The 23,184-nt window shown below is 47.8% G+C and overlaps 1 protein-coding gene across 4 annotated transcripts in view; it reads right to left on the reverse strand.

The window, feature by feature from the left end:
• Nucleotides 1-23,184, reverse strand: part of SIRT6 (sirtuin 6) — a 327,940-nt gene that overhangs the window by 72,102 nt on the left and 232,654 nt on the right. For all 4 annotated transcript variants that reach the window (XM_040322509.1, XM_040322511.1, XM_040322510.1 and 1 more), the window contains one exon: nt 4,723-4,846. In XM_040322509.1, the coding sequence (XP_040178443.1) occupies nt 4,723-4,846 (124 nt within the window). The remainder of the gene's footprint in view (nt 1-4,722; nt 4,847-23,184) is intronic.

Consider the following 23,184-nt stretch of genomic DNA (forward strand, 5'->3'; position numbering starts at 1 on the left):
TGGTGATCACTGGTGAAAGGGTTAACTAGGGGGCAATCAGGGGGTTAAAACCTTTATTAGGTAATATATGGGGGTACCTGACACTTTCTAAAAACCTGGCGGCGAACCTAAATAACTAACTGGCTAACCAGTGTCACCAGTGACACTTATACGGTGATCACTGGTGAAAGGGTTAACTCTAGGGGCAATCAGGGGTTAAAACCTTTATTTAGAAAATGTATGGGGGTACCTAACGCTATAAAAACCTGGCGGCGAACCTAAAAAAATAACTAGCTACCTAGCGGCACCAGCGAAACAAATACAGCGATCACAAAACCGATCGCTTAGCGACACTGGCAATAGGGGGTGAAAGGGTTAACTAGGGCGGTGATCAAGGGGTTAAAACTTTATTAGGGGGGGTAGGGGGCTACCCTGGACCTAAAGGGGCCTAAGGCTAATGTCCCCAACACTTTTTTCTGTCACAAATGACACTAAATGCAGTGATCAGAAAATAAATGATCACTGCAATCAGTGACACTGTGACAGGGGGCTGGGGGGGTTTATGTGCCTATATGTACCGGGTGTCGGTGTACTGTTAGGTGCAACTCACTGTTCTGATGTTTTCTCTCCTCAGCGTCGGATGAAAAGACCGACACAAGGAGGGATGACATCACTTCCTCTGCCTGTGTTTACAGTTACATAGGCAGAGGAAGAAGATGACTGGCTGGGAGCGATCGCGAGGGGGTGGCCAGAAACGAACAGCCGCTCCCTCATCCCGGATCGCTCCCAGAGCCAACGGAACCGCCGCATGTATCGGGGGGGGGGGGTCCCGATCGGACCCCCGACCCACGTCAAAGCAGGCACGTACAGGTGCCTGTCCGTGCCATTCTGCCGACGTATATGTACATACGACGGTCATTAAGTGGTTAAAAAGAATGGCAGGACCCCTGCTATTTTTTTCAATCACTTTTCTCTGTATTGCCGAGACCGACAATTCATGAATAGCCGGGAGTAGTTTAAAATTACTTTTCTTCCTTCAGAAATGACACTTTGTGCAGGAACAATTCTAAACACGAAAAATATGCGCTACTTTACAACCCCCCCCCCCCTTTTAGGTACAAAATCTAAAGGAATATTTCACTTTTATTGCTTCACTTTAAGCATTATTAAAATCACTGCTTCCGAAAAAACTGCAGTTTTTAAAACTTTTTTTGCATTGATACATGTCCCCAAACACTTTTTACGACAATAACTTGCATACTAACCTTTAAAATTAACACGTTTGATTTCTCCCATAGACTTTTAAAGGGTGTTCCGCAGCTTTTTGAATTTGCCGCGAACACCCCAAATTGTTTGCCAAACGCGAACATAAAGCTCATCCCTAACTAGGATCCTCAGACCCTGAACGCTGCACCTTTGCGCTCCCCCTGCTGTATTTCCACCTCTCCTTCGGGAAGACATAATCCTAAGCACAAAAAAGCAGCAGAGGTACCAACACAATGCATCTACTGCCAAGCTGAGATACTTTCTCAGCCTGATGCCGAGTAGACATTAAGAATGTCTGTATCCAACACCTATACAGCTTACATGCCCTCGTATGCTCTGTGTCCTTTCTGCCAGTCACCAGACTCTTTCAGAGTCAACACTTTAAAGGCATTTAGCCTTGCGCCATGCATGCTGGCCATGCCCCCGCTTCGCAGGAATGCCTCCTTTTTAAAAAATGGTCAATACCCACGCTTGCGTGTAGACCAGGGGTGTCAAACTAAATTTCATTGTGGGCCGCATCAGCATTATGATTGCCCTCAAAAGGGCCGGTTGTATCTAAGATTAGATGTCCAGCGCACCCCCTCACCTTACATTAGATGTCAATAGCCACCCCACCATCAGAGTCCCCTACTCTCCCTTACATCACAGTGCACCCCCCTTTCCTTATGCTGCTGCTGGGAAGAAGCTGGATGCATTGCTCGAAAGCAGAAAGTAAGGGTTTGCAGTAGGACCAGAGGAGGGCTGGAGCTCTCCTGCAGCTGCAGGAGAGGTGCGAGGGCCACATGAAAGCCTGGAGGGCCAGATTCGGCCCGCGGGCCTTGTATTTGACACCTGTGGTGTAGACAAATGGTCATGTAATCGGGATGGCTCGGGGGGGGCCCCTTCTACCAGGGGGATGCCGAGCACCCGGAGGCGGGTGATCCCCCAGACCTCTTCTGGAGGCTGTGACAGAGTGGAGCAAGGAGCAATGCCGTCCACAAAAGCGTTGCAGACACTGAGCACAATACTGGGGAAGCATGGTAATGGTAAACACTCAGGTATGTTACACTTTGCATCCTCTAGTGGTACAAAACAGGCAAGACATTGTCTACTCAAAACAGAAGTTCATAAGTGAACCATACAAGTTGTAACAAAACGTCCCACACTCCGCTTGAGTGCTTTCGTCATATACCACTTCCTTTCAGTCTGAATATAGATATCAGATATTCCAACCGCTCACAAGCACAAAACAAGACAATGCTTGTTTGTCTGCTGAACATGGACTCTTTTTTAGAACCAGAATACAAGTCTTATATACAGTAGAAGAGGCCCTCCTGCTCATATTACTCCAACAATACTCCTGTAAGCAGAAACCTAAATTAACATGAGCCAATTAACTAATCCCTTAGAGCAGCCGATGTGACACCGTGCCCGTCAGGATTTCACTACAGGTCAGACTTGTCACCGAGCTTCACACAGTAGATTATACATTATCACAAGTGTAAACACAGGACATCTTCACACAATAGCAGGAGTTGTCCCGTCTCCTACATTGTACAGAGGCCCAATGTGATGATCAGCTCTCTCAACCAACATGTTGAGTTCAGAATCATACAAACCAAGAATAGTCTTTACCTATATCCTGGCAGAAATTGTGGATAAATATCACCGTCCCATTTTATGTAATCCAAGACTTATTTTCTCAGTCACCCTGTGCCACAATGGCACAGGGTGACAGACACAAGAGGTGCATGGGGAGCTGAAACAAGGGTTTCCCAACCTTTCCAAGCGATTCTGGGTTCCACTGGCCCTCCCGTCACACAAGTACCTTTGGATCTTCTTAACTTACCATCACTGCCACAGGATACTGCTGGAATTCACAGACAGACCCAATCTTAATCCATCACAGGGGGCATGTCATGAAGGACCTTCGAGGCCTGAGCCCCTCTTGTATATGGGGTCCACCCCCTTGGACCTGTACAGCACCCTGCCAGTGCAACCTTTGGTTTAGTATATGTCCAGTCCTCAAAGAGGAGCATTACAGGCAGGAAACCCAGTTCTTCCTCGAAGCTCGAGTACCATCCATTTTGGCACTTTTTATGGATCTGACTGCATAGCCCCTTGATCCTGTTAAGGATCTCTTTGTGGATCTTATCCTTCGCACTTCATTAACCGTGACACTTCCTGAAGACGTTAATGACGAAACGTACGTCGAGGTGGTACCTGGGAACGCACAAGTCACGCACTTCCGGTCCCACTGGTTCATGAGCTGCTAGCGGTGGAACGCACGCCAGCTCTCCAGGACGCGACCATCTCTCTCCGAATCCCTACAAGCATACAGCCTCAGTGCCGGGATACGGGCACTAAAGTAAGCAGCCACTCGGCACTGTGTTTTTTACTTTGAAGTTTTATTAAATGTAATACACTATGGCGACCTTTCTTTTTCTGGTTATTCATTCCGCTACCGTTTGCTGATACCGGAATTCGTATGACATCAAGCTGAGCCATATACCATCACTAAGCTATTATTGACCTTATTTTAATTAATTAGGTCAACACCATTTGGTAAGGAGCCATCTATCTATACCTCTGGTGAAGGTGAAACACTGTTTTTTACACATCTTATTCTGAAGATATACAAGCACGTTGCACTTTAATTTACCCATTTTGGAACTGTTTACTTTGCAATATATTGTGCATATGGACACAATCTAGTCTCACGACTGCTACACTAATTTTTGGAACTGTTTACTTTGCACATTGTTACCCACTGTGTTTATGGACACTATCTAGTTGTAAGACTGTCATACTGGGGTACCATTGCAAGTCCCTATGTATGTAGTCCTGTTGGATTTCACAACTAATCTCAATTAAATATTTTTATTATAATAACACAGCGTATTCACTATTTAGCGCCCCCTATCTACTATCACAAACCGTGACCAACACCTTAGACACTAATGAAAAAACTAAACTGAGGTTCTCCCTGTATGGGAGGGATAATAGAGGGGGACTTCCTGTCTTTTGAGTGTGCCAGTGTCCATTCACCTATAGGTGGCGTATAACCCACTTAGTAATTACCATGGTTGCTCTGTGTCCAGTGATGTACGATAAAGAAATTGTTTTTTTTTTTATCGCCCATATTCAAGGAGCTATGGGTGTTCACTACCTTCTGTACTGTTAATTGATACTTATTACCTGTTGATGTTTCTTGGTGCCTAGTTGCTGAGACATATGTGCTCATAGCCTTAGATGAATGGTCAAGCTAATGAGTAGGGCCGGCTTGCTGGGCCTAAAACTTTTTTGATATTAGTTTGTCTATGTTTAACTGGTCAGCGTTCCTGATCGTATTGGAAAATGCATCCTTGTTCTAATAACTTTCTGACAATTGTTTAAGCATAAACTTCTGTATGATGCTTTCAATTTGTAATAAAAACTATTGGTACAAAAAAAAAGAAAAAAAAAAAAAGAATTTGTATAAGAAATGTTAAAACTCACATGTTTGGTTGGTTGTAGGTTCACTATGACCAATTTCCCACCTTTACGCTTGGTTAAAAGAGGAAGATTTCCACTGGGTTTAATCTGAAGTGATGTTCCAAGTGTGATTGCCAGATCGGCTTTTCTAAAAAAACAAAAACAAAATAGAGTATTTGCGCAGCGGTCTTACAAACACATTTTTTTTTCTTTTTTATATTGTGAAAGATAATGTTACGTCAAGTAAATTGATACCAAACATGTCACGCTTCAAAATTGCGCCCACTTGTGGAATGGCGACAAACTTTTACCCTTAAAAATCTCCATAGACTAGGTTTAAAAAATTCTACAAGTTGCATGTTTTGAGTTAGAGAGGAGGTCTAGGCTCACTCCAATGTTGAATATAATCGTAAGATCGATGCATCGCGATTCGACCGCCGGCGATGCTGCATTGATGCTGTAGCTTTAAATAATCGATGCATGTTGAGGACGTCATCGCCGCGTCCTGTCGCCCGCCGCGTGGAGCCCAGTTGAGCCGAAATCGGCCGAAGTGTTGTCGCTTTTTTTTCCCGCCTCCCGCTGACGTCAACCGCCTCCCCCTGTGTTGCACTCGGAGTCGTGAGGAGACAGACGTCAGTCGGACACGTGCAGCACACACAGCGGAGCGGAGCCCCCACCCAGCGCCCCAGCCTCAGACACTCAGCTTTTCTCCTTGCCGAACACAGGCTGCCTGTTGCAGGGGGAGGGAAGGAGACCGTCCGACGGGACCGTTACCCGGCTCACACGCAGGAGTCAGGACTGGAGTGGACGAGAGACCCGAGCGGAGCTAGGCCACAGCCGGCCAGCCGCCATTTCAGTGCCGCACACCGCAGTGCACAATTGCACATCACCTCACCGTGACCACAGTGAGTGACAGACACACAGGCTGTTGCAGGCCGGGGGGAGAGGAGAGGGAGACCAGTAACTGGCTCGCAGGACTGGGAGACAGACGGAGCGGAGCTAGGCCGCAGATGCCAGTGCCACACACGAGTACCCTCATCACACTCAGGCAGCAGGAGGGGAGACCCGCAAGGTGCCAGCCAGACTGCCATTGCCAGTGCCACCAGACCTGGTCCAGACGACAGACCGTGTCACTCACTGTGTGTGCCACCTTGTGAATGATCAGGTAGGTGACTGACTGACACACCATGGCACTCACTGTGACACTCCCTGACTGCGCTCACTGCTGTTACTTACTGTACCTAAAAAAACTAATGTCACCTGTCCTTTTTTCCTCACTCCTCAGGCTCAGTTCAGTAGTCCACCACAGGCAGGAGGAGACCCGCCGGACCAGCGCCCAGTTGCTCAGCTCAATCGTTCATGCCACAGACTTCAACTTGTGTCATCATCATATTAATTAATCAGGTAGGTAACTGACTGTCACTGTCACACATTACACGACAACACACACTAGTAGTAAAAGTACACAGACTCTAGTAGTTGTACTGTAACTAACTGTACTAATAAACTCGTCATCTGCCCTGTCCTCACAGACTCCTCATCGACACAGACAGCAGGAGAGGAGGAGAACCGCTCCAGCAGCGCCAGTGCCACTGTAGTACCTACCCCAGCACCACCCACTAGTACCACCACCACCGTCGTCATTGCATCAATCAGGTAGGTAACTCAGGGGCTGATTTACTATCCTCTGTGCGCTGCGCTGGTTCATGCCTTAATTAGTGCGCCGGGTGAAGCCTTAATTAGGCGCATGAACCAGCGTAGCAGCCGGCGCATTGCAAGTAATATGTAAAGCCGCGCCGAACTCCCTATAGAAGTCTATGGGAGAAATCAAGTGTGTTCATTTTAATGGCTAATCTGCAAGTTTTGTCCTAAAAACTGTTTGGGGACCTCAGTCCTGCCCCAGGGAACATGTATCAATGCTTTTTTTATTTTTTAAAACGGCCGTTTTTTCGGGAGCAGTGAAATTAATAATGTGAAACAATAAAAGTGAAATATTCCTTTAAATTTCGTACCTGGGGGGGGGGGTGTAATGTCAGCATGTGAAATAGCGCATTTTTCCCGCACTTAGAACTGTCTGCAAAAAATGACATTCTGAAGGAAAAAAGCCATTTAAAATTCACACGCGGCTATAATGAATTGTCGGCTCCCGGCAATTCTAAAGGGATTCATTCATAAAGGAAAAAAAAAATGTGTAGGGGGTCCCCCAAATTAAATTACCAGGCCCTTCAGGTCTGGAATGGATATTAAGGGGAACCCCGCCGTAAAAAAAAAAAAAAAAGGCGTGGGTTTCCCGCAAATATCCATACCAGGCCCTTCAGGTCTGGTGTGGATTTTAAGGGGAACTCCACCCCAAATAAAAAAAAAATGGCGTGGAGTCCCCCAAAAAATCCACACCAGACCCTTATCCGAGCACGTTAACCTGGCCGGCCGCAGAAAAGAGGGGGGGACAGAGTGCGGCCCCCCCCCCCTCTCCTGAACCGCACCAGGCCACATGCCCTCAACATGGGGAGGATGTCCCCATGTTGATGGGGACAGGGGCCTCATCCCCACAACCCTTGCCCGGTGGTTGTGGGGGTCTGCAGGTGGGGGGCTTATCAGAATCTGGAAGACCCCTTTAACAAAGAGGACCCCCAGATCCTGCCCCCCCCTATGTGAAATGGTAATGGGGTACATTGTACCTCTACCATTTCACCCCCAAAAAATGTCAAAGTGTTAAAAATGACAGTAGCCGGTTTTTGACAAATCTTAATAAAATCTTCTTTTCTTCTTTCATTCGGGTTTCTTCCGCTGCTTCTTTCTTGGGTCTTTTCGTCCACATCTTGCCCGACGTGTTCTTCTATCTTCTCCGTCCGTCCTTCAGCCTTCTCGTCTACATCTTGCCCGGTGTCTTCTCCTGTCTTCTCCGTCCTTCAGCCTCCTCGTCCGCATCTTGCCCGGTGTCTTCTCCTGTCTTCTTCTCGGTCCGCCAGCCTTCTCGTCCACCACTTTCTTCCCTAGACGCAGCGCTTGAAATTTAATTAGCCGCTCCTGGGACCGCTCCTGGGACCCGCCCCCCTCTGACGCCACAAGTAAACTCCTTAGAAGGTCATGTGCGTCAGAGGGGGGCAGGGTCACAGAGCGCCACACGGCGGGGGAATTCAATTTCAAGCGCAACGTCCGGAGAAGAAAAAGCTGCCGCAGCTTCCAATTGAAGTTCCCGCCGTGTGACTCTCATGTGACCCCGCCCCCTTCTGACGCACATATGCCACACACAGACTTTCATATGAGTTAACCTGTGGCATCAGAGGGGGGCGGGTCCCAGGAGCAGGAACACGGCGGGCTCTTCAATTTCAAGCTCAGCGCCCAGAAGATCAAGAAGATGCGGGACGAGAAGGTCAATGGACAGAGAAGAAGATGGGAGAAGACGGCAAGATGTGGACGAGGAGACCCAAGAAAGAAGCAGAGGAAGAAACCCGAATGAAAGAAGAAGGACCCGCGGAAAGAAGATTTTATTAAAAGAATTGTCAAAAACCGGCTACTGTCATTTTTCACACTTTTGTCACTTTTTTTGGGTAAAATGGTAGGGGTACAATGTACCCCATTACCATTTCACACATGGGGGGGGCGGGATCTGGGGGTCCCCTTTGTTAAAGGGGTCTTCCATATTCTGATAAGCCCCCTGCCCGCAGACCCCCACAACCACCGGGCAAGGGTTGTGGGGATGAGGCCCTTGTCCCCATCAACATGGGGACATCCTCCCCATGTTGAGGGCATGTGGCCTGGTGCGGTTCAGGAGAGGGGGGGGCCGCACTCTGTCCCCCCCTCTTTTCTGCGGCCGGCCAGATTAACGTGCACGGATAAGGGTCTGGTGTGGATTTTTAGGGGGACTCCACGCCATTTTTTTTTAATTTGGGGTGGAGTTCCCCTTAAAATCCACACCAGACCTGAAGGGCCTGGTATGGATATTTGGGGGGACCCCACGCCATTTTTTTTTGTTTTTACGGCGGGGTTCCCCTTAATATCCATTCCAGACCTGAAGGGCCTGGTAATTTAATTTGGGGGGACCCCCATACATTTTTTTTTTTTTTTTTTTTAGTTTTGATGAGCAATGACTATTCTTTATAGCCATGAGTACTTTAAAATTACTTATTTTTTTCACTTCAGAAATGACATCTTGTACAGGGACAGTTCTAAGCATGGGAAACATGCGTGTATCCCCCCTCCCCCCCTGTATGAAATTTAAAGGAATATTTCACTCTAATTATTTCACTTTAACCACTTCCATACCGCGCCTATTCTGGCACTTCTCTCCTCCATGTAAAAATTATATTTTGTTCCTGGGAAATTACTCAGGACCCCCAAACATTATATATAATTTTTTAGCAGACACCCTAGTGAATAAAGTGGCGGTCATTTTTTATTTGATTTCCAACGGTATTTGCGCAATAATTTTTGGCCCAAAAAAAAACACGGTCCATGAATTAAAAAATAACAAAACAGTAAAGTTAGCTCAATTTTTATGGATAATGTGAAAGATTATGTTACACCGAGTAAATAGATACCAACTTGTCACGCTTTAATATTGCACACACTCATGGAATGGCGCCATACTTTGGGACATAAAAATATCCATAGGCGATGCTTGATTTTTTTTTTACAGGTGACCAGTTCAGAGTTAGAGGAGGTCTAGGGCTAGAAATATTGCTTTCGCTCCAACGCACGCGTCAATACCTCACATGTGTGGTTTGAATGGTGTTACATGCATATTCGCTTCTGAGTGCGAGCGTCTAAAGACAGGGGCGTGTTTTTTTTTTTTTTTACCTCATGTTTTTCTTCTAGCACTTTTTTGTCACTTTTTTATTTTGGATCACTTTTCTTCCTATTACAAGGAATGTAAACATCCCTTGTAATAGGACTAGTGTGCGACAGGTCCTCTTTATGGAGAGAGGCGGGGTCAATAAGGCTGGAAAGCATGGTATTGGAAAAAAAAAAAGATCTCATGCTTTCAGCTGCAATCATGTTCGTTCAGCACAGTGGGAGAATGGATGGACAGCCGCACTTCAAAAAGTCTTGTTGAAAAAAGACGTGCTCTTTATTGTAAAAAGGAAAAAACGCACAGCACACAACAGCATACAGTGGGATAGACAGCTGACGCGTTTCGCATTAACAACTAATGCTTAGTCATAGCTTGACTAAGCATTAGTTGTTAATGCGAAACGCGTCAGCTGTCTATCCCACTGTATGCTGTTGTGTGCTGTGCATTTTTTCCTTTTTACAATAAAGAGCACGTCTTTTTTCAACAAGACTTTTTGGAGTGCGGCTGTCCATCCATTCTCCCACCTGCTTAATTCTATGCATTGCCAGCACCCGTGTGATTCCTGAGTGGACATTGATTACCTGCCTGTGCTCACCTGGAGCGGCGGTCTCCCTACCTATCGTTCAGCACAGTGGTGTAGTGTATAGCACTTTGACCTAGCAGCAAAAGGGTCGCTGGTTCGAATCCCGCCTGTGACACCATCTGCATGGAGTTTGCATGTTCTCCCTGTGCCTGCGTGGGTTTCCGCCCACAATATAAAAACATGCTGTAAATCGGATCCGGTCTAAATAAGCCCTAATATGCAGTAGTATATTTAGGTTTTGTGCTGCCCTAGGCCTGACTACATTTCTGCACCTCCTAATAGAAAAATGACCCACCCCTTCCTGTCAAAGCCACACCCTGTTTTTGTATGACCCGCCCAGGAATTTTCATGGCACACACACACACACACTAGTTCTGGGGGGGGGGGGGGTTACTGGACTCCCTTAATTTGCAAAGTTTTTCTCTCACTTCCTGTTTGGCTATGGGGCAGGAAGTGAAGGCAAATCTCCCCAATTGGACACAGATAATACAAAATAAACTGACAGGGCCGTATAACCCTCCCTCACTCTATCCAAAATTAAAGAAAATAAAAAGTGTTGAAGTTGAACTAGTTGAACTAGTTTAAGCACAAATTTCAGAGAGTTTTATTGAGAGGCCGAAGAAAATATAACCATGCCAATAGGCCAGGATACTTACTTGCGTAAGTCCCGCCCACATATGTAAACACCGTTCAAACAACACATGTGAGGTATTGACGCGTGCGTTAGAGCGAGAGTAATACTTTTAGCACTAGACTTTCTCTGTAGCTATAAACAGGTAACCTGGGGGGAAAAAAAAAAGGTCGCCTATGGGGATTTTAAAGTACTGAATTTTGGCCCCATTTTGAGTGTTTAAAATAGTAAAGCGTGACATGTAAGGTATCTATTTACTCGGTGCAACATCATCTTTCATATTATCACCTAAAATTGGGCTAACTTTAGTGTTTTGTTATTTTTTAACCACTTGAGCCCCGGACCATATTGCTGGTCAATGACCGGGCCAGTTTTTGTGATTCGGCACGGTGTCGCTTTAACTGACAATTGCGCAGTCGTGCGACGTGGCTCCCAAACAAAATTGGCAACCTTTTTTTTCCCCACAAAGAGAGCTTTATTTTGGTGGTATTTGATCACCTCTGCGTTTTTTTATTTTTTAGAGCTATAACCAAAAATAGAGCGACAAATAAAAAAAAAATATATAATTTTGACTTTTTGCTATAATAAATATCCCCAAAAATATATATTCTAAAAAATCCCTCAGTTTAGGCCGATACATATTCTACATCTTTTTGGTTCCAAAAAAATCGCAAATAGCGTTTATTAATTGGTTTTGGCAAAAGTTATAGCGTCTACAAAATATGTCATTTCTGTTCATTTTTATTTTTAACTAGTTATTGCGGCGATCAGCGATTTTTATCGGTACTGCGACATTATGGCGGACACATCGGACACTTTTTTGGAACCATTGGCATTTTTCTAGCGATCAGTGCTATCAAAATGCATTGCTTACTATAAAAATGCCACTGGCAGGGAAGGGGTTAACACTAGGTGCAAGGGAGGGGTTAAATATGTTCCCTGGGTGTGTTCTAACTGAAGGGGGGGTGGGACTGACATGGGTAAATGACAGATCGCTGTTCATGAAGGGGAACTCCAAATAAAAAAAAAAGTGGGTTCCGCTCCAGGTGCATACCAGGCTCTTAGACTTGGTCTGGAACATAAGGGGTTAAACCCGCGCCGAAAACCAGCGTGGGGTCCCCCCCCCCCAAGATCCAGACCAAGCTCTTATCCCAGGCACGCAGTCTGACCGGACAGGAATGGGGGCGGGGACGAGCGAGCGCCCCCCCCTCCTGAGCCGTACCAGACCGCATGCCCTCAACATGGGTGAGTGTGTGCTGTGGGGGAGGGGGGCACTGCCCCCCCACCCCAAAGCACTCTTGTCCCCATGTCAATAGGGACAAGAGCCTCTTCCCGACAACCCTGGCCGTTGGTTGTAGGGGTATGCGGGCGGGGGGCTTATCAGAATCTGAGAGGCCCCTCCGCCGGAACCCCCTTGGCCATGAGGCTCCTTGCCTATGTGGGAGGGCTCCGGGCTTCGTCGTTTTCTGCCAGGGGGGGGGTGCTGTAGCCCCCCCCGGGGTGTTTTCTGCCGGAGCCCCCTTCGCCATGAGGCTCCTTGCCTATGTGGGAGGGCTTTGTCGTTTTCTGCCGGGGGGGGGGTGCTGCTGTAGCCCCCCCGGGGTGTTTTCTGCCGGAGCCCCCTTCACCATGAGGCTCCTTGCCTATGTGGGAGGGCTCCGTCGTTTTCTGCCGGGGGGGGGGTGCTGCTGTAGCCCCCCGGGGTGTTTTCTGCCGGAGCCCCCTTCGCCATGAGGCGCCTTGCCTATGTGGGAGGGTTCTGGGCTTCGTCGTTTTCTGCCGGGGGGGGGGTGCTGTAGCCCCCCCGGGGTGTTTTCTGCTGGAGCCCCCTTCGCCATGAGGCTCCTTGCCTATGTGGGAGGGCTCCGGGCTTCGTCGTTTTCTGCCGGGGGGGTGCTGTAGCCCCCTTCGCCATGAGGCTCCTTGCCTATGTGGGAGGGCTCCGGGCTTCGTCGTTTTCTGCCGGGGGGGTGCTGCTGTAGCCCCCCGGGGTGTTTTCTGCCGGAGCCCCCTTCGCCATGAGGCTCCTTGCCTATGTGGGAGGGCTTCGTCGTTTTCTGCCAGGGGGGGTGCTGTAGCCCCCTTCGCCATGAGGCTCCTTGCCTATGTGGGAGGGCTCCGGGCTTTGTCGTTTTCTGCCGGGGGGGGTGCTGCTGTAGCCCCCCCCGGGGTGTTTTCTGCCGGAGCCACCTTCGCCATGAGGCTCCTTGCCTATGTGGGAGGGCTCCGGGCTTCGTCGTTTTCTGCCGGGGGGGGTGCTGCTGTAGCCCCCCCGGGGTGTTTTCTGCCGGAGCCCCCTTCGCCATGAGGCTCCTTGCCTATGTGGGAGGGCTCCGGGCTTCGTCGTTTTCTGCCGGGGGGGGTGCTGCTGTAGCCCCCCGGGGTGTTTTCTGCCGGAGCCCCCTTCACCATGAGGCTCCTTGCCTATGTGGGAGGGCTCCGGGCTTCTACGGTGTTTTCCGCCGGGGGGCGACACCCGCGGGCTTCTGCGGTGCCTTCCGCTTCTGCCTGTCTCCTCCGGGAGCTCAGGGCTTATCTCTGCTGTCTTCTCTCTTCTCTTCCATTCGATGTTGACACAACGAGGTTCCGCGCTGGAATGCCGTGTGAGCGATGGGCATTGACTTATTTAGGGCAATGCCACCATGTGACCTCAACCCATGTGACATCACATTCCCATCATGCCCAGGGAATGTGATGTCACATGGGTTGAGGTCACATGGTGGCATTGCCCTATATAAGTCGATGCCCGCCGCTCACACGGCATGTCAGCGCGGAACCTCGTCGTGTCAACATCCAATGGAAGAGAAGGAAGAAGACAGCGCAAAGAAAGCCCTGGGCTCCCGGAGGAGACAGGCAGAAGAGGGAACAGAGAAGAAAGAAGCGGAAAGAAAGCCCTGGCTCCGCGGGGGAGCCAGGCAGAAGAGGGAGCAGAGAAAAGACCGGGGAGTTGGCGCAGAAGACGAACAAGACCGGAACCCTGGCGGAAGGCACTGGAAAGACCGGGGGATAGGCGCCATCCCCCGGCAGAACTCGCCGAAGTCCGGATGCCCCCCCTAATGTAAAAGAGCTTAAATGGGGTGGGGGCCCCCGGCGGAAGGCTCCGGAGAGGACCGAGGGATGGCGCCCTCCCCCGGCAGAAATCACCGAAGCCCAGGGTCCCGGAGGAAGATTGGGAAAGAAGAAACCCCCCTTGTGAAAGAGCTAAAGAAGAAAGGGGGGGCTCCGGAGCCGATTAATAAATTATTTTATTCTGTGTGGTGTTTTTTTTTTACTTACAATTTTTCCCCCAGGTGAATGGGTAGAGGTACGATGTACCCCATACTCATTCACATAGGGTGGGGGGCCGGTATCTGGGGGCCCCCTTATTAAAGGGGGCTCGCAGATTACGATTAGCCCCCGCCCGCATCCCCCGACAACCAATGGCAAGGGTTGTCGGGAAGAGGCTCTTGTCCCTATCGACATGGGGACAAGAGTGCTGTGGGGGTGGGGGCAGTGCCCACCGCCCCCACAGCACACACTCCCCATGTTGAGGGCATGCGGTCTGGTACGGCTCAGGAGGGGGGGCGCGCTCGCTCATCCCCACCCCCATTCCTGTCCGGGCCAGACTGCGTGCCTGGGATGAGGGTTTGGTTCTGAGGGGGAACCCCGCGCCGAAAATCCCTCACGTTCCAGACCAAGCCCAAGAGCCTAATGTACCCCTGGAGGGGGACCAGCGTCGGTTTCAAGTTTGAAATTTGGCACAGAGTTCCCCTTCATGGTCAGCGCAGGCTGAAAACAGGTCGGAGATTCCCGTGCGCCGCGTCACGCACTAGCAGCGTATTTCTTTAGTAAATGTCAAAACGGCTGCTACTCCTGCTTTTACTCCATGAGTCATGGAGTAAAGGCTTGGTAAATCAGCCCCTCAGTGTCACTGAGACAGACACACACACACACACACACACACACACAAACAGTAGTAAGAAGAAGTACACCAAGTCTTACTGTATTAAACGGAGATATAATAATAAAAATATCATATAACTTGGTGCAAAGTACTGCAAAGGGATTAATGGATAGGAAAACAGAAACAGAATACTATTTATTGTAATAATGGCAATCCAATCACCAGCATTACATTTAGTATTTATTTACATTTTACACTTGGTGCAAAGGGATCAATAATGAATAGGAATACAGAAACAGAATATGTATTGTAATAATGGCAATCCAATCACCAGCATTATTTTTTTAGTATTTACATATTACAGTCCACACAATGCATCAGAGATACAGTATCTCTGATGCATTGTGTGGACTCGGAGTGGACTGTAAAATATACTAAATAAAATATGCTGGTGATTGATTGCCAGTATCACATACATATTCTGTATTCCTATTCATTAATCCCTTTGCACCAAGTGTACAAATTTGCGGCCTTGGGGCTTTAGGGGGTTATTTATTTAATACCGGAATGAATGATGCCCGCAGTAGCAGCTGCTGCAGTGCAGGCATCATCCTGGTACTGTTTTTAATTTTTAGAGCATAGGTTGGCTTTCCAGAGATAACAACTGATGCAGCTAAAATCCGCTCGGTTGTTATCCCGGAGGAGCGGCATGACCCCTGCCTTCCGCTGTTCTTCTAGTCTCTGAAATGTAAAAAAAAATATATATATTTAAGTACCCCGCGATCTCGCTACCGTTTGTTGCCATTCCACGAATGTGTGCAATTTTAAAGCGTGAGATGTTTGGTATCCATCCAATCAACTTAAAGCGGGAGTTCACCCATTTATTTAAAAAAAAAAAAATTCTCCCCTTAGATTCCTGCTCGTTCGGTCTAGGGGAATCGGCTATTTGTATTAAAATATGAGCAGTACTTACCCGTTTTCGAGACGCATCTTCTTCCGTCGCTTCCGGGTATGGGTCTTCGGGAGCGGGCGTTCCTTCTTGATTGACAGTCTTCCGAGAGGCTTCCGACGGTCGCATCCATCGCGTCACTCGTAGCCGAAAGAAGCCGACCGTCGGTGCGGCTCTATACTGCGCCTGCGCACCGACGTTCGGCTTCTTTCGGAAAATCGTGACGCGATGGATGCGACCGTCGGAAGCCTCTCAGAAGACTGTCAATCAAGAAGGAACGCCCATTCCCGCAGCCCATACCCGGAAGCGACGGAGAGGATGCATCTTGTAAACGGGTAAGTACTGCACATATTTTAAAACAAATAGCCGATTCCCCTAGAGAAAACGAGCAGCAATCTAAGGGGAAAAAGTGCCCTCTAAGGGTGAACCCCCGCTTTAAGTTAACATCATCTTTCACATTATACTAAAAAACTGGGCTAACTGTTTTTAATTCATGAACGTTGCATTTAAAAGACCTCTGCACAATAATATTGTGTGATATAAAATATTGCAACAATCGCCATTTTATTCTCTGACTGCTAAAACATTTTTTTAGTGTATAATTGTTTTGTTTGTGGGTTTTTTAAGTAATGTTCTAGCAAAAAATATGAATTCTAACTTGTAAAGAAAATTTCAGAAAAATAGTCATGAAAGGTTTAAAGTGAGTTAAAGTGAATAATATTACCAACAATCATTCATCACCAGTGACCATACCAGTGCCTTGCCATTTAATTAATTTTTGGTTAAGTTTGTTGTGTTGTAGCCGTTTGTGATCTCAAATAATGCCAGTGTGCCAGATTGGAGAAGGAGATAGTCAGCGACAGCCGGTCACGTTATCACACTCTCTCTGAGACTGTGATCAATGCATTGACCAGTACAACTACACCAGTTGAGTTGACCATGACTGACTTAGTAGTGACTACCACGGCGGCAGCAGCACAGATAAGATGAGGGCACATTTTAACACATGATGGCGATAGTTGATAGCGAGCGACTCTGAGTGCGAATAGCAACTGCGTGTGGGGGTAGAATAATCAATGAGGATTTTAACATATCATACAATTACAAACTTGTTACTTTTTCTGTTGATCTTGTGGCAGGCTTTAGGCTTAGTCACTCAATTTTTTTTTTTTATTTTTTTTTTAAACTGATAGAGTTTGACATCATCATCACGTCAAGACTTGTGTTATCAATCTTTACTCACAAATTCACAATTAGATGGCAATGGCATGCTAGATAAAAATGGCAGAAGGAGCCCAAAAGGAATGAGAAATAAAAAATGCACCTAGCTTTTTAAAAGCAAACATCTGGGAACATTTTGGCTTTTATGAACAAAGTGGGAAGCACAAATTGGACAAGTCATACGCTGTGTGTAAAATCTGTCACACAAAAATTAAATATCTAGGGAATACTACTAATCTGAGAAACCACGCTGGCTGTTTCCACTCAGAAATACTAAAACCTGCCACCACCAAGGCAATGGACCCAGATCAGCCAAAAAATTGATGCAATGTTACAGTCAACTTTGCCGCCCAACTCTGAAAAGGTGAAGAGAATAACAAAAGCTGTGGCAGCTTTCATAGCGAAGGACCTGCGCCCTTACTCTGTTGTGGAAAACACTGTGTTTCGCTACCTTTTGAAGACGAGTTTGTCGGACACAATCTTCAAAAATGTGTCCATTCCATTGAATTTTCAAACTTAATGTACTGTCTAGTCTATCTTTGAATGTCAATTTTTGGGGGGGCTCAACTTAACCCTCAGCCAAATATTATAAAAGTGTATTTATTTAATTCCAGACAACCGACGCCCGCCAAGCCACCAGAGGAAGGCAAATCATTGAAAGAATAAATTGAAACTTAAAACCTGGAGTAAATCTTTATTGGATCACACAAATACACACATTCACACAAACCAAAAAACACACACACCGACCTCCTGACGTCATGTCTGAAAGTGGTGGTGGCTGTGCCACATTGCCCGCCTGACCTGTGGTCTGCCCTTTACCATTATGATTCAGTGAGGAGGACGTGTGTATTTTTTTCTGGTATTCTGTGGTGTGTGTTTGTGATCCCATAAAGATTTGTGCAAGGTTGTCAGATTCAGTTGACAATTTATTCTGTCAAGGATTTTCCAGCTTCCTCTAATGGTGGCATGGCTTGGCTTTAGTTGATGTATCGTGGTAGAGTGCTGCTCACTGAGTGCTCAGTGCAGGTAACGTTTTCTGTAAAGTGACAACTCAGAGCTTATAACACTGATCTAGATGTCCAATTGTCCATATGGTGGTGCGGGTGGGGGGTGGTGGTGGTGCTGGTGCCAAAACAATCACGGTGAACCAGGAAGTTCTGCAACACAGACAACACACTGTGTGACAGACAGTTCCTGACTGGCAAACATCACAGTGAGTGAATCTATAACACAGTCACTGACTGTGTTATAGGTTCACTGACTCACTGTGATGTTTGCCAGTCAGGAACTGGAAGTGCTCCTTTTTTTGTAGAGATGTGCCGTTTGTTAGACAGTACTTTTTTAAATACCGTAGTCTGCTGCACGGTTTTGTTCATTCAGACTTTGCTTTATGATATGTGCAGGGAACTTGGTAAGACTTGTTTAAATAGCAGATACAAATAAATATTTTTGTGCAATTTCTGACTGATTGAATTAATTTTTTGATGAAAAGTTGAACCATGGGCACTTGGGTATTACTCTTGATGCATCGCGGAATCGAATCGTAAACTTGATAATCGTAATCGCATCGAATCGTGAGACCGGTGAAGATGCGCAGCCCTACCTTGCATGTGTGGTTTGAACACCGTTTTCATATGGGGGTACTGCCCTTGTAATCGGAAAAAAGCATGACAGGACACGTCAGTGGTTTTTATTTCTTGCACTATAAACAAAAATAGAGCGACAATTTTGAAAAAAATTCTATATTTAACTTTTGCTATAATAAATATCCCCCAAAAAAAAAAAAAATGATTATATATATATATATATATATATATATATATATATATATATATATATATATATATAAAAAACACATTATTTCTCCTCAGTTTAGGCCGATACGTATTCTTCTACATATTTTTGGTAAAAAAAAAAAAAAAAAAAAAAAAAATCGCAATAAGAGTTTGATTGGTTTGCACAAAAGTTATAGCTGCTACAAAATAGGGGGTAGTTTTATGGAATTTTTGTAAAAAATGTTTTACTAGTAATAACGGCGATCAGCAATTTTTATTGTGACTGCGACTTTATGGCTGACACAATCGGACACCCGACACATTTTTGGGACCATTGTCATTTTTACAGCGATCAGTACTATAAAAATGCACCGATTACTGTAAAAATGACACTGGCAGTGAAGGGGTTAACCACTAGGTGGCACTGCAGGGGTTAAGTCAGTACTAGGAAGCGATTCTTACTGTTAAGGGGCGTGGCTACACATGACACGTCACTGATGACCGTTCCCGATCACGGGGAACAGCCATCAGTGACAGTGTCACTAGGCACACTAGGAAAATGCCTTGTTTACAAAAGGCTTCCCCCTGTTCTGCCTTTGCCGACTGCAATCGCGGGCCGCCCGGGAACATTGAGTTTCCAGGACCCGCGAGCACGCTCACGAGGCACCCGCTGGGCGGAAAATTTAAAGGGACCTACAGGTACGCCAATGTGCCTGCATGTGCCATTGTGTCAACGTACATATGTGTGCGGCAGGTGGTTAACCACTTGCCGCCCGCCTTATGCAAAATTATGGCGGCAAAGTGGTTTCAATATCCTGACCGGACATCATATGACGTCTTCAGGATATTGAGCGGATGCTCACCGATCGTTGTTGCGGGGTGTCAGTCTGACACCCCGCAACTCGATCTAGGTAAAGAGTCCGACGGAGCCTCTTTACCACATGATTAGTCCTGTCCAATCACGGCTGATCACAATGTAAGCAGGAAGAGCCAACCTCACTTGCGTCTGTCAGACACGAGTAGAGGAGAGCCGATCGGCTGCTCCTCTGACAGGGGGGGGGGGGGGGTTGGGCTGATCCATTATCAGAGCAGCACCCCCCCCCCCCCAAGGATGCCCACAATGGATCACCAGGGATGCCAATCAGTGCCCCTAATGGATGCCAATCAGTGCCCTAATTGGCATCACTGATTGGCAGGCATTGTTTGGCACCGATTGGCATCCATTAGTACATTACATCAGTACCACCTATCAGTGCCACTCAGTGCCCACCAATGCCGCCCATCAGTGCCACCCATCAGTGCTGCATATTAGTGCCCATCAGTGCCCATCAATGCCACGTCATCGGTGCCGCCTTATCAGTGCCCATCCGTGAAGGAGAGGAAAAAAAGAAAAAAACTTTATTACAAAGTTTTGTAACTGAAACAAAAAAAAAATAGGATTTTTTGTACTCACCGTAAAATCTTTTTCTCTGTCTTCCATGGACGAACACAGCCTCTTCAAGTCTTGAAAAGTGGGTTATGTTCCCGTTTATAGGAGAGGACTAGGCAGAAACAGGTTAAATATTTAGATACATGTTATTTTAACAGAGTTGAACAGCCCCGCCCAGGGGGGCAGTCTCTCCGGACATAACCCACCTCCCTGCAGCATGCAGCCTTGGTTCGTAACAAGCAGTACAAACCTAAAAAGGAGGGGTGTCCGTCCATGGACAGAGAAAAGGATTTTACGGTGAGTACAAAAAAATCCTATTTTCTCTTATCGTCCATGGACGGACACAGCCTCTTCCAAGTCTCGACAAGTGGGACATCCCCAAGCAGTGTCAAAAACGAAGGGTGGGAACAGTATCAGAAAACACACAACTTCACCCCAAACAAGCAGAGCTCCTCAATGGAGGAGTTGCAACTTTAAACAGCCGCCTGCAAAACCTTGCAGCTGAAGGATGCATCAGAAGATGCACTCACATCAACCTTGTAAAATTTGGAAAAAGTGTGAACAGACGACCAAGTCGCCGCTTTGCACACCAGTGAGACAGACGCTTGATGTCGGAAAGCCCAGGAAGCACAAATTGCCCTGGTCGAATGTGCCATGACCGGAAAGGGGGGTGCCCGCCCCCTAAGAGCATAGGCCTGTATGACGGTCTGTCTGATCCACCAAGAAATGGTGGCTGACGAGACCGCCAGGCCCTTTTGTGGACTGGATACCGACACAAAAAGTGAGTGAGACCTCCGAAACGGAGCTGTAGCTGACAGGTACTCCCGCAGAGCACGTCTAAGGAATGAAGCACAACCTCCTTCGGATGCGCTGGCCAAGGACACAAGGATGAAAGTACAATGTCCTCGTTAAGGTGAAATGACGAAACCACCTTCGGAACAAAGGAAGGTCGGGGGAGCAACACCGCCTTATCCTTATGGAGGACCAAGTATGGCGACTTGCAGGACAAGGCCACCAACTCAGAAACCCTTCTGACAGAAGTAATGGCCATCAAAAAGGCCACCTTCTGAGAAAGCGTCGAGAGGAATCTCTCCGATGTCCTCAAAGGGAGGTTTCTGAAGAACCAAGAGCACCAGATTTAAATCCCAAGGGGGAAGAGGTGGTCTAAGAGGGGGAAGTATATGACAAACTCCCTGCACAAAAGGTACCCACCAGAGAATGGGCCGCCATCGGCCGCTGAAAGAACACAGCCAAGGCTGAAAGCTGTCCCTTAAATGGTGCTTAAGGCAAGTTTCTGATCCACACCACACTGTAAAAATAACAGGATCCTGGACACCGACTCATCTCTTCACACAGAGACGTAGGCCTTCCAGGTGCAGTGGTAGATCTTCCTAGAAGAAGACTTCCGTGCCCTTAACATGGTTGAAATGACCGAGTCTGAAAGACCTCGGTCCCTTAGAACCTGGCTTTCAATAGCCATGTCGTTAAAGCCAGCAACTGTAAAGCAGGATGGAGTGTGGGACCTTGAGACAGAAGGTCCACCCGCTTTGGCAGCCGCCAAGGCACAACCGCTAGCAGGCGAACGAGATCGGCATACCAAGGATGCCGGGGCCAATCTAGAGCGATTAGAATCATCGGCATCCCCTTGGCCTCCACTCTGCAGAGCACCCGAGGAAGCAACTTCAATGGGGGAAAGGCATAAAGCCGATACTGACCCCATGGGGCTACCAATGCGTCGGACGCGTCCGCCCAAGGATATCTGGTCCTGGCCACGAACCTCGACAACCTCTTGCAGTTGAGACGAGAGGCCAGGAGATCCACGTCCGGTGTGCCCCACCTCCTGCAAAGGAGTTAAAACCCCTCCGGATGCAATGACCATTCTCCCTGGTCCAGCATATGGCGACTCAGGTAGTCTGCCTGCCAGTTTTCCACGCCTGGAATGTAGACGGCCGACAGAGCCGGCACGCTTCTTTCCACCCACCTTAGGATGTGAGCGACCTCAGGCGCTGCAGCCGAGCTCCGATTTCCCCCCTGATGGTTGACATAAGCCACCACCGTGGCGTTGTCCAACTGGATCTCGATCGGGCGACCTTGCAACCTTCTCGACCACAAGGAGAGGCATAGTCTGATCGCACGAAGTTTCAAGACATTGATCAGTAGACGGGATTCTTCTAGAATCCATTGACCCTGGGCCGACTGGACCCCCCAGTCGCCTCCCCCAGCCCATGAGGCTGGCGTCCGTCGTAATCACCGCCCACTGGAAGTGAAGAAACGACTTCCCTGACTGAAGAGCCGGGGATCTCGGCCACCAATTCAGAGAGGCCCTGACCAGGTGGCTGACCTGAATCTGGTGATCCAGAGACAATGGAGATTTGTTCCATTTGGACAGGATCTCCCTCTGTAGTCCTTGAGTGTGGAACTGGGCATACGGTACTGCCTCAAACGAGGCCACCATGAGGCCCAGAACGCACATGCAAAAATCGGAGAGACGACCATTTGCGGGATGCCAAAACTCTCACTGCAGACTGAAGGGTCTGCAATTAGGGGCACTGATGGGCATCCCTGGTGATCCAGGGGTAGAAAGACCCTTGCTTCCGAGGAGTCCAGAGTCAACCCCAGATATTCCAAAACAAAGTCGGAATCAGGACCGACTTCTGAACGTTCAACACCCACCCAAATTCTTGGAGGGTCTGGCTGGTTATAGACACGTCCTCCTTTAATTCTGAGAAGAAGATTGTCTAAGTAGCTCACAATGGCAATGCCTAGCTGTCACAGCAAAGCTAGGATCGGTGCAAGCACCTTGGTAAAAACTCTTGGCGCCAACGCCAGGCCAAAGGGGAGGGCCACAAACTGATAGTGGTCCTCCCCGATCGCAAAACGCAGAAACCTCTGGTGACTTGCGCAGATTGGGACATGCAAGTATGCGTCCTTGATGTCCAAGGACGCCAGAAAGTCCCCCGGGTGGAGCGCAGCTACCACCGAGCGAATGGATTCCATGCGGAACTTCCTTACTTTCACAAAGGCATTTAGAGCCTTGAGGTCCAGGATTGGACGGACCCAGTCCTTCTTCAGGACCACAAACAGATTCAAATAAAATCCCTGAAACCTCTCGTCCTGCAGAACGGGTAAAATTACCCCACAACTTAGCAAGTCCTGTACTGCCCCCAACAGGGCAGCCAGACGAGCCGGTAGGAGAGGGAAACCTGATCCCTGCGAT

This window comes from Rana temporaria, chromosome 1 (genome assembly GCF_905171775.1).
Source record: "Rana temporaria chromosome 1, aRanTem1.1, whole genome shotgun sequence".
In the NCBI taxonomy this organism is placed as follows: Eukaryota; Metazoa; Chordata; class Amphibia; order Anura; family Ranidae; genus Rana; species Rana temporaria.